General features: G+C 37.4%; 2 protein-coding genes across 2 annotated transcripts in view; both read right to left on the bottom strand.

Annotated features, from left to right (window-relative positions):
* The window catches only part of LOC121420249 (vang-like protein 2-B), a 39,275-nt gene extending 36,415 nt beyond the window's left edge, over positions 1 to 2,860 (bottom strand). Inside the window, exon 1 of the mRNA XM_041614818.1 lies at positions 2,634 to 2,860. The gene's annotated coding sequence lies outside the window, so the exon portion shown is untranslated. The remainder of the gene's footprint in view (positions 1 to 2,633) is intronic.
* A 3,372-nt stretch (positions 2,861 to 6,232) lies between these two features.
* The window catches only part of LOC121420248 (astrocytic phosphoprotein PEA-15-like), a 30,768-nt gene continuing 20,190 nt past the window's right edge, over positions 6,233 to 16,810 (bottom strand). Inside the window, exons 3-5 of the mRNA XM_041614817.1 lie at positions 12,973 to 13,213; positions 11,828 to 11,968; positions 6,233 to 7,289 (exon numbers count right to left, since the gene is read on the bottom strand). Of these exons, the coding sequence (XP_041470751.1) occupies positions 7,174 to 7,289; positions 11,828 to 11,968; positions 12,973 to 13,153 (438 nt within the window). The 5' untranslated portion in view covers positions 13,154 to 13,213 and the 3' untranslated portion in view covers positions 6,233 to 7,173. The remainder of the gene's footprint in view (positions 7,290 to 11,827; positions 11,969 to 12,972; positions 13,214 to 16,810) is intronic.

Here is a 16,810-nt window from a genome sequence, read left to right as displayed (position 1 = left end):
AGATTTGTTCTAAATGATATAATGGCTACTTTGCTGCACTCCTGCAGCGCAAACTAATGCGCAAAAGAATAGGCGCTAGGGTCTAGGCCCGGGGAGGGGGCTGGGCACTCACATTTATTGGTGGTACGAGGATGCGACGCTTTGATGACCCCTTTCTTCAGTTCTCTAGATACTCCCAATGACAGTAAGCTCTGTTCAGAAGCCACCCCGCGAAACCCCCATTACGAAACATCTCAGTTCCCTTGCCCTGCCAAAATTAATCAGTGCGAGCTCCGCATGCAAGAGCTGCACGCACGGCTTCACAACTCCCTCCGCTAGGAGCTCTATGCACAGATGGCGCCCATATCTGTATTCACAGTGCTAGCGTGCAAGGTACCTACTGTATCGCGAACCCGTTCCGTAGACCGTTTTTCACACTACCCAGTATATATTTAGTTCCCAAGACCCCTGTATTTTACGCTTGTGGTAAGTTCCTTAGATCCCCATTCCAGGGTTTCGTGAGGCACATCCCCATCAAGAAATAATCAAGTGCCCCGCCCCCACCCCCCCCCCCACCCAGTCTAGGCCTAAAAGAGAGCTATGTGTGCATTGGCCTGTAATGTGATTGGACGCGATGGGATTGGCAACTAAACTTGTTGCAATTGGAAGTCGCATAGTGTGCGCTGTCACTGGACTTTTAATTTCTGACTCTCAAGTCTCAGACCCAGTCACATCAAAACAAAATATAAAAACTGCCAAAAATCAAAAAGACATCATTGATCATGATTCATTTCAAAGTAAAAACTGCTCAAATTCCCAGAAAAAGTTTGATTAAAAACTTTATGGCTAGTTCCCCCCCAAGTCTGCACAGTTCCCATACATGATACAATACTCTGTGCACATGCACACACTTATCTGCATGATTCCAAGTGTTAGTAGTACTGTAAGTAGTGTATTCTTAGAGACTAAGATAAGAAGCACTCGTTCACTGCTACGAACCACCCTGCCTGTGGGGAAATCTACAGGTGTGGTATGCCAATGCTGTATAGAGCACACACTTTAAAAAATCATTAAAATATCATTTTTGTGGCCAAAATTATTAATTTCTATACAGTTGCAATTCAATTTTCATTAGTAACTAAGAATAATTTTTGTATTGACCATAGTGCTCAAAAACTTGAATTTTGGGCAGATTTTTGTGTACGCCCTCTATTGGTGGAAAGTATGATAGTGGGCCCCAAGTCTGCGCACCTAACAATTTGAGTTAAGATTTAACATGAATTTCTTCCTATTTCACAAAATCTTTCAGTTGATAATGTTCCTTACATCATAATGAGTTAGTGTGCCAAATATCTCATAAAAAATTGAAAGAAATATATGATTTTCTTGGAAAAAACCTCAGGCAGTCATTTTCAGATTGAAAAAAAATGGTACCCCATGTCTGCGCACTCATTCACTTTGCACACGATTCGGGGATGACAAATGCTGCATTTTGAGGCTGTCACATGAAAGACCCTGAATTCAATATTTTTCCACCATTGTGAGTCACATTTTTTAAAGAATACCTGTCGATGTATTGCGTGTGTAAAGTTCGCGCTCGTTGCGTATCTTCTTTTACTAGAATCGGGCAGATACGCGGGTGCGCAGACTTGGGAGAAAGCGCAGACTTGGGAGAAAGCGCAGACATGGGGGAACTGACCACAATATGGCAAGAAAATTTTCATTATTCAAGCACTATTTTTAATAAAGAAAAGAAAATAATTTAAAGAATCAAATTTACTTGTTAAGAGCCAAGCTATATAATGAAAAGCTGTAATGGAAACTGACAGTGTAAAAAATCAAGCATTAGTCCAAAAGAAAAAGAGAAAATAAGCCAAACATTGGCAACCTTATTTTGCCACACATAGAGATGTAACTGAGAACAAGGTTATAATCATTCATAAACCTTGTTCATTGAATGCAGGGGCCGCGGAACGGTTTTCAAAGTGGGGGGGCTGTCCTAGACCAAAAGCTTCGGTCTCTGTTATGTTGGTTGTTCAGCTGAACTTCGTTGTCGACGAGGAGAAATTAAAAAAATAAAAAAAATGTTAAAAAACTCCTCGAAACAGACGGCTGCCAGCTGTCTAGGGCTGACCATGCTAAAAATCACAATTAGCATCATTAGATGGTAATTTCTACGTTTTTGCACACGGTTTTGGAAAAAAGTGGGGGGCTTCAGCCCCCCCCACCCCCCCCCCCCCCGGTTCCGCGGCCCCTGGAATGAGTGATATTTACGATATGCAACTAACACAAACTTCATGAACTTTAAATTATAAATGCAATACAATTACATATCGACTCGTATATTCATTCGAAAAAACTGATTCAAAATGATGGGAAAATATGAATTTGGGCATATGTGACAGCCTCAAGATACAGCCTTTAACTTAGTTTCTTAAAATATCAAAATCCCTGAATCCCAGGAAAAAGTGAATGGGTGCGCAGAGCAGACAGTCATGTCTTGGAGTTGGAGTTGGACTGGGCCTGGGCTTGCCCGTGGCAAGGCTTGCGCTTGGGCGCTATTTTTTGTTCAATCTGAAAATGACTGCTGCTTTTCTAGTTTATCATGTGTATGAATATGAGAAAGAGATAGGAGAAGATGATGTAGACTCTACCTATTTTAAGCGTAGCAGATGAATGTCTAACAAGTGGCTCACAGGCTGAGATGAGAGATCATCGGGTCAAGTCTTCGAGCTTGGCAGACGTCGAGAATGAACGGCGCTGGCAGCTCAATCCCAGCTACCACCCTCGTTGAGACAAGATAACGTCTTTTTCGGTACATGGGACCACAAGTTCTTCTGAGCAGCTCGCTTGCGAAGCCCAGCTGCGACCTTTCACATTACTGACGCTAGATGGCGATATTGAAGAATTTTGACTGTGACACAATGATTGTTGATTGAAAATATTGCATAAAAGCAGCTTTTGAATTTTAGCGTTTAAGGGGGCAAGAAAAAAGTAAAAAGAAAGAGAGAAGGGTAAAGTTCTGAATATGAAAAAAAAATCACAAAATTAGAGTAATGTAACAAAAAATGCCCGTTTCTTTCGCTCGCAACTTATTATAAATTTTGCCCAATGGCCCCATTTTATCTTTTGGTTCGTTATGTTTCTGATCTCTCCACAGTATTTGAAATCATAATATTGCGATTTTCCTCAATCACAGTGATAAACAATATTTTTTTTAATTTAAACATCAATTTTGATTGATTTTAATGCGTCGTTGTTCAAAGGCCCTTCTCTGTTTATTTTATTTTCCCTGTTGTCATCTCCCTATTCTAGTTTCCCTTATTTTACTTGATTATTTCCCGGGACTAATTCAAACAAGGTTTTACTGTGTGAAATTAGTTTTGACTTAGCTCTCTTTAAATAGCGAGTAGAATGCTAATTTTGAAGAAAAAATATCAAGTTATACATTTTGAAGAGCATATCTATATAGACCCATCTTATAAGTATGCGTGTTTAACCCGGGGGGGGGGGGGGCACTTCCATTCACGAGTGGATACCATGCGCGACCATGGGGTCTCGAAAAGCACCCTAAACACGTAATTTCCATATTCTGAAAATGCACCCCTTAACAAGTATTGGCGTGTGAAGTATAGTAAACAAATCGATACTCTTGGCAAATATTCCTGAAATGAACCCCTAAACAAGTACAGGAATGTTTTATTGTTACGGGTCCTTCGGTCGTCCGCTTTACCTTATTTGGTTAGTACGACCCCACCTTCTACACCTCGCGCAAATCGGACTCTAAACACGAAGTGTTGGGGCAAAAAGGACATCCTTTAAAAAAACATTTTAATTTTGTTTAATCATCCCCGCAAATTCGACCCTTAACACGTAATTTTCCTAGCGAAATAGATACCCTTTTTCATAATTTTCGTGTTTTTGACACCCTTATCACGTTACGTACGTAACGTGCCCTATCGTGAAAAAGACATCCTTTTTTTATTTATTTACCTTTATTACTAACAATAGTAAAATAGTAATAATGATGATAATAATAACATATCTTTTATGATATAAATTTATGCTAGCTCTTATATACTTTATGATATATAAATGGGGTGTCTCTCTCTTGTTCCCTTTTTTTTCATTATTTTATTTTTTCGCTCTGTTCCATACATTAATTAACTTTGACTTTCCAAACTTACTGTTCTCACTCGTGTTAATAGAGAAAGATATTAAATAATGTTATATCTAACCTATTCCCATAATAGCATCCCCCCTCTCTCTCTCACACACACACCCTCACACACACACACATCTCCAACGCACTCTCACAAGCGTGCATGCATGCATGCATGATAATTATTGCTTCGGTTCCAGGGGAGCGTTTCACGAAAGGATTGTCGAACGTTTTATCAAGGAAAGATGTCAGATCTGACAACTTGTCGCACAAAGAATCAGGGTTGATGAAACGCTCCCTTTGTTTAGCTGCCAACAGCAACTTTTTTTATATTTTATTTTCTTCCTCTTTTGAATAAATAAGTGTAGTCACAATTCATATAAATACAGATTCTTTGCATGTATACAATAAATAACCAATCAAATAAATAAATATAATCAATATCAATGATTTTACAAATATTATTGAAATGATTACAAATGACGTTAAACTGCCAAATTTCTCTTCTATAACAACGTCAAAGCAAAGGGGAAAAACCCATATCAATCGACCAAAAAAATTGTAAAAGATGACTTTTTCCCTGAATAGAAAAGAAATAATCTGTTTTGCACATATTGTACATGTACAAGAAATAAAAAAGATAAAAGAATTTAAGGTTAATTAGAGGAAGGTTATTATCCTAAAACGTCTCTACACACGCACCTTACCCTCATACCCCCTCCCCCGCCATCTCTCTCCTCAGACACTCACACAAGCTCACTTCAACACACCACCACCCACAGCCCCGCCCTCCCCTCCCCAAGCAATCAATACATCCATAGTATTAAGAAAGGTATGCATTGATTTGTTCCCATTTTCTTAAGTGCACCCCAGCTTCCCCTTTTTAAACGCTATTTGATATTCCGTATCTCTATACTCTTTAACCAAATGTATCAATTTCTGTACGAACAGGGAAAAACATCACTAGCGCCATCTACGTTAAGTATAGAACACAGTGAATGTGAATTTATTTGGAAGTGTTTCAGACACACCTGGTTAAACATTTCTTTGATATTTAAAATAATGCACATTGTACATACCATTATTACACACAAGATTCTGCAAGTAATAAAACATTTAAACATGCGAAAATATAATAAACGTTTGAGCATAAGGCTTTATAAATAAAATAAGTGAGCTCTTGAAGGCCTAGTATAATCCACCAAACAGCAATCGTTAAAAAAAAAATGTGCAAGTATAGCAATTATGGGAAAAATGTTCATCAAATTCGGTTGCAAAGTGTACAAACTAATGACTCGATATCTTATGTCGACGTAATAAATAGGCCTACTTCATTGCTTGTGCTATTGATGATAAGGTAAATTGATTCACCATTTTTCCGCCAAGGAGACTCCGCATAATCAAGAAGCAGTAAAAACATATTTTACATTACTTAAGGTGGAAATTAATATTTTCAAAATAAATCATTATTCACATTTAAATGAGAACAGATGCAGAAATAGTATTTGAAGTGTGTCTTATCATCGATCGGTTTGCATAATGTACATTTTAGGAATATACGTGTAAAGTACACACAAATGTTTCATGTCATAGTTGTTATTTTTAAAGAAATTATTATGATTGTTTTATATTTCACTTGTTATTCAAATCGATCTGTTGCTACAGAAGAATTGCCGTAATGAAGATGGCAGCCAATAATGCACAATAATTCGCAACAAAATGTTTTTTTTTATTTCTTGATTATTACAGTATTATAGGTTTGGTCAAGTAGCATATCTTTTCGTGAAATTATGTACCAGACTGATAAATATCGATATAAATATATGTAAATATCAACACAAATCAAAATAACTGGGCGTTGTGGCGTGCGCCTATAATCCAAGCTGTGGGGAAGTTACAAATTGATGCAGAGGTTCGAGGTTCGAGCCCTGGTCATGTCTTTCGGATGGTGACGTTAAAGGTCGGTCCCAGACGTAAATAATCATATCTGATTGATACACGTCTGACAAACTCAAACACACACACATAAATCAAAATTCTGGTAGATTTCAAACAATAGATTGGTTGGTTTGACCATATTTTTTTCGATACTACACATTATTTACCAACACATTGGTTTGTTGTAGGTCCATGGTTTGACCAATACTTTATAGAGTGTAAGCCTATTTTCTTAAAGTGGTATTGTGGCTCGATTTCGGACATGCTGATTTCAGAGTTATTGTTAGTCGTCATTGTAAAGCAAACATGAATGCCCAGTAGATTAAAGTATACGTCCACCCCAACAAAAACTTATTTGAAGAAAAAAAAATCCAGGAAACATAACAATGAAAATGTCATAAAAAATGGTTGTAAAAGAAGAACAGTTACGACAAGTTTAAGTTCCTCGTAATTACACACAACATCTTATTATTATGCACATCTTGGTGTGGACTTAAGACTTAACGCAAAAAGAGGTCAAGGGGCAACAAATTCTTTAAATATTCATTTCAGTATAAAACATGTAAAAGTAGAATGATACATCGTAATTCAATACACACGAGTGCTTATAATAATGGGCCTAAATGCAATTAGTGGACTTACAACTCTGTCAACGATTTTAATTCAAGATCAGCTTTCCAGCTACAGTTTATTTTAACTAATAAAGAAAATAAATGTCGACTTATTAAGTTCCTCAGCAGATGACCTGGCATAGGCTTGCCAGGACCAATAACGGTCATAAGAACATCAATATAAAATCAGCATAAATTATGCGCATTATGGTGAAAGTGCTGCAAATTAATAAAGGACAATTATATTTTTAGGTGCAGTATAATTTTAGTACCCTTAAAAAAGTGCTGCTTGTTATAAATAGTTTCAGTACCAAAATAGAACAAGGGCAAGATGCATTAAATACTAATTCAAATACATAAACATACTACTTACCTTAATAAAACACTCTCAATATAATATCAATATAAAAAAGATTTCCAATAGTTATAATTGTACAGTAATAAGATATTTTTAGAATGATTATTTAACTGGGGGCAGTCTATTTATCTCGTATCTCTTCCTTTCCGTCTATCAGCATTGAGTGGGGGTGGGGCTAGTTCAATCTTAGCTAATCCAGTCAGAACTTCCTCGGGGACTTCGCCAGTGTCTTTGTTCATTTCTGAAAGAAAGAAGAAAAGAGGGGGAAATGGGGTTGGTAAAATTGTCAAAATTACCAATTTACCTATGTGTCCCACAGTGCAGAAGCGGATCTAGAGGGGGGGGGGGTGGGGGGTTGCACCCCCCTACAAAAAAAAAATCCGGGAACCATTTTTAAAAATCTTATCTTTTTTTTTTTAACTTGTAATTTCATTTTATTCTATTTCTATGTATTTATTTCATTTATTATTATTATTACTACTATTATTATTTCTTTTGGGGGGAGGGGGGGGGGGGGTTGGGCGAACAAATGTCACAGAGTCCCTTGACCCCCCCCCCCATCAGCTTTTTTGAGGACACGGGCCACCGCCGAAGTGACAAGCTAGGCCAGCGTTGCCGATTCTCATCCCCCAAATCCCCACATTAAAAAAAAAAATGGGGGATTGTTGAAGTCTTTGGGGATGAAAAATAAATATTTGGGAATGAAAATAATATTGAGTTTTATGAAAAACGAATTCGGGGATTTTCTGTCAAAATTTGGCAACTTTGGGGATATTTTAAGTGTCGTCTGGGTGGGGATTTTGTGAAGATTTAACCTGGCAACGCACGCTGAGCTGGGCTGCTCATTTCCTGGATTACTTGTTCAAGTTGCTCACTTTTTTATCAGTCTGATCTGAGTGTAGTGACAAGCAATATGGAAGCAAACAGGGCAAAGAAGTTGCGGCAATCCAGTCTCGCATCTTTTTTTATTGGAAGGTATGTTTGAATCATGCAAACGAGTTGGCATACAGGGTAAATTACCATACATAGGGGTGTAATCACCACCATTATACCATCATCATCATCATAATTATTTTCATGATCATATATCATCATCATTCATCATTATCATACTCATCATAACCATCATCATCATCATCATCATCATCATCATCATTTTCATCACCACCATTATACCATCATCATAATTATTTTCATGATCATATATCATCATCATTTATCATCATCATACTCATCATAACCATCATCATCATCATCATCACTATCATCATCATTTTCATCACCACCATTATACTATCATCATCATTATCACAACTATCATCATCATTTTCATCATCACCAGTAGCACCATCGTCGTCATCATTATCATGATTACCATGATCGTCATCATCCTCATCACTGTTCTTATCATAATTGTTCACGTTGTTGTAATAATCACAATTGAACACATTCTAATATCTTTTTTTCTTTTTACATCTAGCAACTGAACTGAAGTGGAGTGGCTTTAAGTTACACGACTAGAAGCGAGATCGAGGGACGTGCTTTCAATTGCATCGTTGATGACGTACCTGGATGCCATAACATACGCATTATGAATTTTCAAGAAGTAGGTCCCTGGACATAATGTATGTTTCCACGTACCACATGTATGTCTTTTTTCTCGTCCTTTCTTGCGTTCACCCCTACCCCCCCTCGCTCCCCTCCCCTTTTTTCTGCTTTTTCACCCCCACTCATTTCCCATCTTTCTCCTTCTGTCTCTCTCACCCCTCTCCTCCTTTCTTCTACTCCCTCACCCACCCATCCCATCTCTCTGTGTGTCTCCCCCTCTGCATTTACATTCTTCTGTCTCTTTAGCTGTAGGTCTTGTAAGCTTCACATTTCATTTCCCTTATTATTTCATATATCTTCAGATATGTGCAAGGATTTTGTGTTAAGTACTTGAGTGCTTGCTCACGTCATTTCCTTCCATCTTTAATTTGATCTCCTTCTCTCCTTTTCTCTCTCTCTCTTGCTTTCCATGGATCCCATGGTGTTTCCTGGATGGTATTATGTTTTACCCCCATCATCAATATTATCATTATTATTAATATTATTATTATCATCATCATCATTTGTGTTTTATTAGTATTATTATTAATACTTTCATCTTCATAATTATCACCATCTTCATATAAATATAGCGTTTAACTAAGGGGTCGGAGAAAAGACCAACATTTTCTGTCTCCTTTCAATCTCGACCTCACTCCTCAAACCATGTTTTGCATTATATTGCCTTAACATTAAAATTGCCTCTTTTTTGTCTCTCTCATTTATAATGCATAGGCCATATTGTTATTTACTCATGTATTAAACTGAAATCATACCGTAATCTACATAATGATCATCTAAATACAGCAAAGAGATTATAGCAAGGCACAGTCACACCGCGACGAAACATGTCCCAACCGACCGGTGGTATGCCATCGGAAATAACGTAAGAGCCTTTGTATTTTTGAGGTCGATCGTGCCGGTGTGACTTAGGCATCAATCCTCATCAAGGCCTTCATGAGAAACACCTCTGATTATGACAGTGGATTAAAAGCATCAACAGTGTGCAGTAAACATGGTTCATGTTAACACAGCAAGAAGCGTGAGCTTTATTTAGATTATCATTATGAGCAAATTCGATGGATAACATGATATTTTGGCGCCAGACATGGTAAACAGTCATTATTACCTACATTTTCCAATTCATAGTGAAATACTGTCCTTTATTACAATGCAGCTAGACTCTTACCTGTATTATTTACCCATGGTTATATCAGAGCGCACTGCACGATTCGCTGAAATGTGACGATTTATTTGCAGGTTAATGTACACAAAATTGCTGTGAAATATCATGCCATGTTTCCATGTTGCACAATCTAATGAATAATGATCGTTTCAGATGACTTTTATCCGTATACCGGAAATATTCACTTCATGATTGCCAATGTTACAGGTATTTCGATTAATGCAATATTTCCCTAAAAGACTTAAATTGGATGCCCCTTCTTTTTTTATTGAAAAAGTTAATGAAATGAAGTATATACTCTTCTTGCTTCTTTTTTTTCAATTTCCTCTTCTTTTCTTGTCTTTACTCGTATATTTTTCACTTCTTGAAAATCATAAGGCATCCATCGCCCCTTCCTTATAGCGCCGTCCTTGTGTACATGATTCATTCGATCATTACAACGTGAGCGGAGTTCAAGCTAAAAATCGATGTCAACGTTGGATTTCTAACATCTGTTTTTAGAATAGCAACCAAAAACGATTGTTTTGGCACAGTTTCGTGGACGGCTAGACAGAAGAGAGTATAAGGAAAATCGATATTAAATAATCAAAGGCAGAAATTGGTGTGCTTAAGCATATTTATCGGAGTTTTGTGGTTGTATTTCTTCTATTTTTGGCGTATTCGTTAATATCCTTGCATGCAATCTCATTACTATATTCGAAATTGCGCAACTATAATCTTCACGCCATCTCAACGCACTTTAAGGCCACACCCTCTAACTTACATGGATTTGACAGAATTTCGGAATGAATTTTAATCCTAAAGACTTACCTTTGAATCGCAAATGATTTGAATTAAAAGCCTTTGTTATACTCTCAGAACACCGACAATATAATTTACCAAATAACCTGTTGACTATTTTCCCCTTTGCAGGGTATCAATATACGAAGAATATACTCAAGGGCGAATCCAAAATTTTCAAGGGGGGCACATTTTCCCGATGACAACTTGACAAGCTCCCCCCCCAAAAAAAAGGTCATAAGTTCTCACTCGGGGGGGGGGGGCACAGTTGGGTAAAAACGGTATATTTACATTAAACATTTTGATTAAGGCTCCCAAAGGAGGGGGGGGGGGCGGCACGGGATGGATGAATATTCATTAGTTGGGCTGATGATGTTACATCCCCACTTTCCTTTTTCTTATTTTAGGAATAAAATAATAAATATTTCATTTTTCATAAATGTGTCAGTGATGTGTGTCCATTATGAGGAAATACACTGCGGCAATAAATAACTAATGCACTTATTAATCAGTTGTCAATCTATTTGTTTTAGTTCTTGCTAGAAATTTTTTAATAAACCTAATTTCATATAATAAAATAAAGAAAAGAACAAGTGGGGATATGACATCCTCAGCCCACCTAATGATTATTCATAAAGACATGCCTTGAACTGTTTCACCGGAATAATGCAAAATGCATAATGCAAATCTTTAAAATTCAATTACTTCGCTCTTTGTTATCCGATTTTGATCAAATTTTCAGAAATTTGCTTTGTGAATTTTACTCTATTAATTGTACAATAAATATATATTCAGCTTGAACCACCCCTTTAAGTCTGTAATGGGACACATTTTATGTACATTTATTTCAGAACAAATGTGTCATTCTACAATCATTATAATTATATGCAGTCACACTACAAAACGACTGCACATCGATCAAAACGCTATTTTGAATGATGAACAATGTAATCGTTTGGATTTCAGTCTCGTTGGTATGACTGTCCCATTTCAGGAATCGAATATAAATGCCATACATTCATCATCCGAGAAACGCATTCAACATCTTGTTCTATACATGTATGTAGTATATTATATGATCATCTATGCGAGGATCCCGAGATGTTTGTCTCATCGCGGATACACTAGCTACATTATGTCACTATAGCAACCGATAAGGCGGAGCCATTAATGTCAGCATTTGTAATAAACACGAGAAACATCTGCTATAGCATGCGCCAAATTACCTTTGTATTTTCTAGCTGGTCCAGAGATGACATTGCTTAAGTCTTGGCTGGAGGGGGCGCTGTCCCGAAAGTCCATCACCATGGTAACAAGATCTGGTCGACAAATCTTCTCCAAGGCGTGCTCCAGGTAATATAAATTATCTGCAGGAGATCAGGAGAAAAAAAATAATAGAGAGCCGAAGACAGAGTTAGAGAGAAGTGTACAATCCAGATTCAAAGACAAGTTATTTTTTCATGCTGAATTTGTACATGATCACTTCATGCTCTACAAAGGAGTCGGAATAACATGTCCCACCAGTTTGACGTGACCTTGTCTTGTCTGAAGGAAGAATGTTTAATCATGGGTTTATTGATTGGTCATGATAAAGTAAATCTCAAAGATTATCATATGAAAATGGTACCAAAATATGGTTAAGAATAACTCTACTAGGACATATCCATAAATCAATGATAATACTTCAGACAAGGTAACTTCATTCTGAAAGGATTTTTTTTGCTCGCTCTGTTTACACGCCCAGTGAAACGGTCAAATGAAAATGTGATACTTGTATTTCGCCTTATTCGTTTTTCTTCATTTCTCTTCATCCCTTTCTTCTTCTACTTTCCCTTTCTATTTTTATTTGTTTATATTCCCTTCCATTCCTAATGTTCCCACATTCCCTTTCTCGTTATAGTTCTACAGTCACACATTCGAGACCGACTACGAATCAATAACAATGATAACAAAAACAACAATAGTAATGATAATAATAATAATGGTAATAATAATGATTTTTATTTACCAAGGGTAGCCACTCTCAGCTGTAGCGGACCCTGCAGAACATATCATATTATCATTACCCTTCTCCATTATTATACGTCGAGCGCCTGGCAAGAAGGCAGAAGGTCCTATTTTATAAGTCTTTGGTATGACTCCGCCGAAGATTGAACCCACGACCTCCTGTTCATGAGGCGGGTGCTCCACCACTGAGCCACAATGTCTGGTTATCAATTCTTTTTCCATTCAATGTTGCTTTAATGAAATTAATTTGTTATTCCTTTCCTACCTTTCAAAGTTCGAAACAATTTATTTCAATTTATCAGCCACCCCCCCCCCCTCCTCCCTAAAATCTAATTCCTCACAACCGCCGTTACATTCACCCTACCTTGACTAAGCTGATTAATCTTTTGAAGATAACTAAAGAGATCCTTCTGCTTTTTGATATTTTCCCTTGCTTCGTTTGGTATGACGTCCTGGCAAGCTGCAGTTAGAGCCTTTAATTCCTCCTCCGAGATGCTTTCCCCTAGTTGTTTCATGAAATTATCGAAATCTTCTTCAATGGTCATGTTGGAGCAAGGGGGTAGTATGAAACGAAGGCTTATAATCTCCGACTGATTTTTTTTCCTCTGAATAAAGGCAAAGACAGAAACAAACAAAATTTTTATTTCTTTTTTCGACACCGAAATTTCGGAAAACTAACTAAGGTCTAAAGCAATAAATGGAATAACTTAAGGCGACCGCACACCTTACGATTGATCTGCGACTCAATTTTAGAATAAAACGTAGTAGAATTTGATGCTAATAATGAGACTTGGAATATCTTACTGTGTAATGTTCGAAATAATCGTACTAATACCTATGTTCAAATTTGTGACTATGCTATCATCCTTCTAAGAAAAAAAAGCAAGTTTGATATATAGTCGTAATGACGTCATAGCAGTCGTACGATTGCCTACAATTTGAAACTAATTTGGCCTTTACTCCCAAATAAAGGCTTGTAATCTTTGAAAATGGTTATTTTAGTATTCTTTTAATTTATTTTAGTCTCAAATAAAATGATATGTTACATCCACATTTTCAGAAAATGAGCAAAATGCGATTATTCCAAAATCGGATCGCGAACAGTCGTAAGATGGCCTTTAGGGATATAATTTTGGAAATAATCAGTCTTCTACAGTGGTTGTGTTGTAGCAATAGGGTATTACGAGATGAAAACTTGAAGTCACCTGCTGATGACAAAAATATATACATGCATTTATGAAATATGAATGGATACCATGCATGTTTTCGGAATATAAACTCAGGTTAAGGGGTCTTAAACGATAACTACGATCATTCTGGGACACAATCTTCTTCAGTGAGAAAAATGAAAACAGAATCTTTACGTATTCTTTGACACCATGATCTCGGGATGTAAACTATATGATTTCGGGGTACAAAACCGTTATTTTGGTATACATGTAATTGGTTTGTATACGCCTATCTCTATATTATCTCAGGCAATGGTAAACTGGTTTTCACAAAGTCTTATGATTAAGGAAAAGTTGGCATTACGCATCCTAGTTTGTGATTAGCTTCTGATATTCTCATATTTCCATGATATACAATAACAACGTCATAATTTCTTATTTCTTTTATGTATAGTGGAAAAATGCAGAGAATCTCCCAGGAAAGGGAGTCCAACATAAGTTACGTTGAAAAAAAAGGTAAGCAAAATCTCTCTGACGAATCGATCTGAGTCACTCGCAAGTCACGATCTCAAGGGCATATCTGAGATTTGCAATCAATTTCACATGGAACTCATTTCAACATGCCATCATTTGAACAGTACTAAGGTGTGTATCTACGGTTTTCTCGCAGCTTTTGTTCATTAGAATGATAAGATAATGCTTGTATGATTGTGACTTCCATTTTTAATTTGTTATTACCGGAACTCTAATCGGGTGTTGCAAGAAACTTGCGATCAATTGCAAGTCAATTTTTGGTCCCTAAAACAGTCTTGCAGTTAATTGCAAATTAGCGATTGATTGCTAATTTGCTCCTTGAAGCAAGAACTTTAATCTGATTTGCAACAGCTAACGGTGATCTATCAGTTGTAAAATTGCCACCGAATATTTGCAATTGATCGCAAATATTTTCTTGAAACACCCCCTAATTAATTACACAGCTGTTGAATATTCAATTTCCATTTCTAAATGAGCAGAATTAATGTGTCTGATATTCATTTCCAATGTGATATGATTTGCATTGGCCTATGAGCAGAGAACATAGACGAAAATAACATTTCATGCTTGATATAAATTTGCTTGCTTTGAGCGACAGAAAGAAGGGAATTGGTGTGTGGGAGGGGAGAGATATGGGAGGGGGGGGGAGCAAGAGAGTGAGAAAGGGGGAGAGGGAGAGAGAGGTTAGGTGGGACGACGTGTATGCTGCACATTGTCCCCTTCGTCATACAAGTATGTAGATATCATAGATATAGAGACACATCATAAGAAATTAAATGGAGAGTAAGAGAGAAAGGGAGAGGGAGGAGGGGGGGGGTGAAGGGTGTTGATGGGACGAGATGTATGTTTCATATGCCATCCTATATACGTTTAAGACATGTAGAAATAAGTTATGAATGAGCATGTGTGAGTGTGTGTGTGAGAGATAGAGAGAGTAAGCAAGAGAGGGGAAGGCGGGTAAGAGAGGGAAAGAGGAAAAAATACACATGTGACTCTTAGGCATGTACCTGGGTACATGGAAGATGTTTGAAGTAGCGAAATATGAAACACAGAGGACGGGGCGTCGGAGAGTAAATAAAACGAGCAAGGGAGAGGGAGAGAGAGAGAGAGCGCCAGGAAGAGGGTGCGGATAAGGGAGGTTAGGGAAAAGGGAAAGAAAAATACACTGTCTTATTATTAGGGCACATTGTAGATATTTGTGAAAGCGAATGGGGAACATACAAGATGGGGGCGGAGGTAAAAAAAAACGAGGAAGAAGGAGAAGAGAGAAAATAAGGCGAAGGAAAATAATTTTATTGATCCACACGAGTGACATGGAGTGTAGGGGTTAACTATTAGGCAGGCCTGGTGAATTGGAGATGAGACGTGAGCAGGAGACGGTGGGCCCGAGGACGTTATCATGCATAAATTAGAATCCGATTAAATTAAGACCTTCCCTCGCCTGTCAAAGGCAGTCGCGGCTTGGAGGATCTTTAGGTGCATCGGAATTCTCACAAGACATTTAAAGTTAACACTAATGTAATAATATTTCGGTAATATTAGTAACCGTACGTCTATCCCATCTTCACCTGAAAAATATGGACATGTATTGTGTATAAGAATTTGCCTTAATCAGTGTGATTTAATTTTCTTAACGTACGTAAGTAGGTGTAATAAACTTAAAAGAATCAAATAGAAGTCATGGTAGTGGTAGTAGTAGCAATAGTAGAAGTAGTAGCAGTAGCAGCAGCAGCAGCAGTAGTAGTAGTAGTAGTAGTAGTAGTAGTAGTAGTAGTAGTAGTAGTAGCAGCAGCAGTAGTAGCAGTGGCGTACCCAGAATTTCCCAAGGGGGGGGGGGCAAATTTGCCATCCCAAAAATTTGACAAGCCCAAGAAACAAAAAAACAAAACAAAACAAGGTCTTCAACCGTAAATAAAGGACATTTCGCACCAAAAAAAAATTGACAAGCAAAAAATAAAAAAGGGTCTTCAAGTTCAAAAGAAGAGGGGGTCAGCTGTGACTCGTCAGGGGGAAGGGCAGTACCCTTAGGTACGCTAGTGAGTAGTAGTAGTATTAGTAGAAGTAGTAGTAGTAGTAGTAGTAGTAGCACTACTACTATACTACTACTCTATACTACTACTACGATTACCTACTTCTACTACTATTACTACTACTAGATGATAATGAAGAAGAAGAAGAAGAAGAGGACAAATAAGAAGGAGAAGAAAAAGGAAAAGAAGAAAAAGAAGAAGGAGGAGGAGAAGAAGAAAAAGAAGAAGAAGAGGGAGGAGGAGAAGAGGAAGAAACCTATGCAGAAGTTAGAAGAATGAAGAGCCAAACGTCTCCAATCTACTTCCTATTCCCCTTCTATACTCCCACCTTTACTCTCAGCAGTGGTCAATGGCTCGATCGATAGTGTCTAAAATTAAAACACTTTTCCCCCATAATCATACTACAAGGCATGTGTCATGTATTTACGTCGCTATAAAAAGACCTCCTGTGCCTCGGGGCGAAAGACTT

This window comes from Lytechinus variegatus, chromosome 8 (assembly GCF_018143015.1).
Source record: "Lytechinus variegatus isolate NC3 chromosome 8, Lvar_3.0, whole genome shotgun sequence".
Classification (NCBI taxonomy): Eukaryota; Metazoa; Echinodermata; class Echinoidea; order Temnopleuroida; family Toxopneustidae; genus Lytechinus; species Lytechinus variegatus.
The sequence above is the reverse complement of the archived record's forward strand: the minus strand, read 5'-3'. Positions and strand labels throughout refer to the sequence as shown.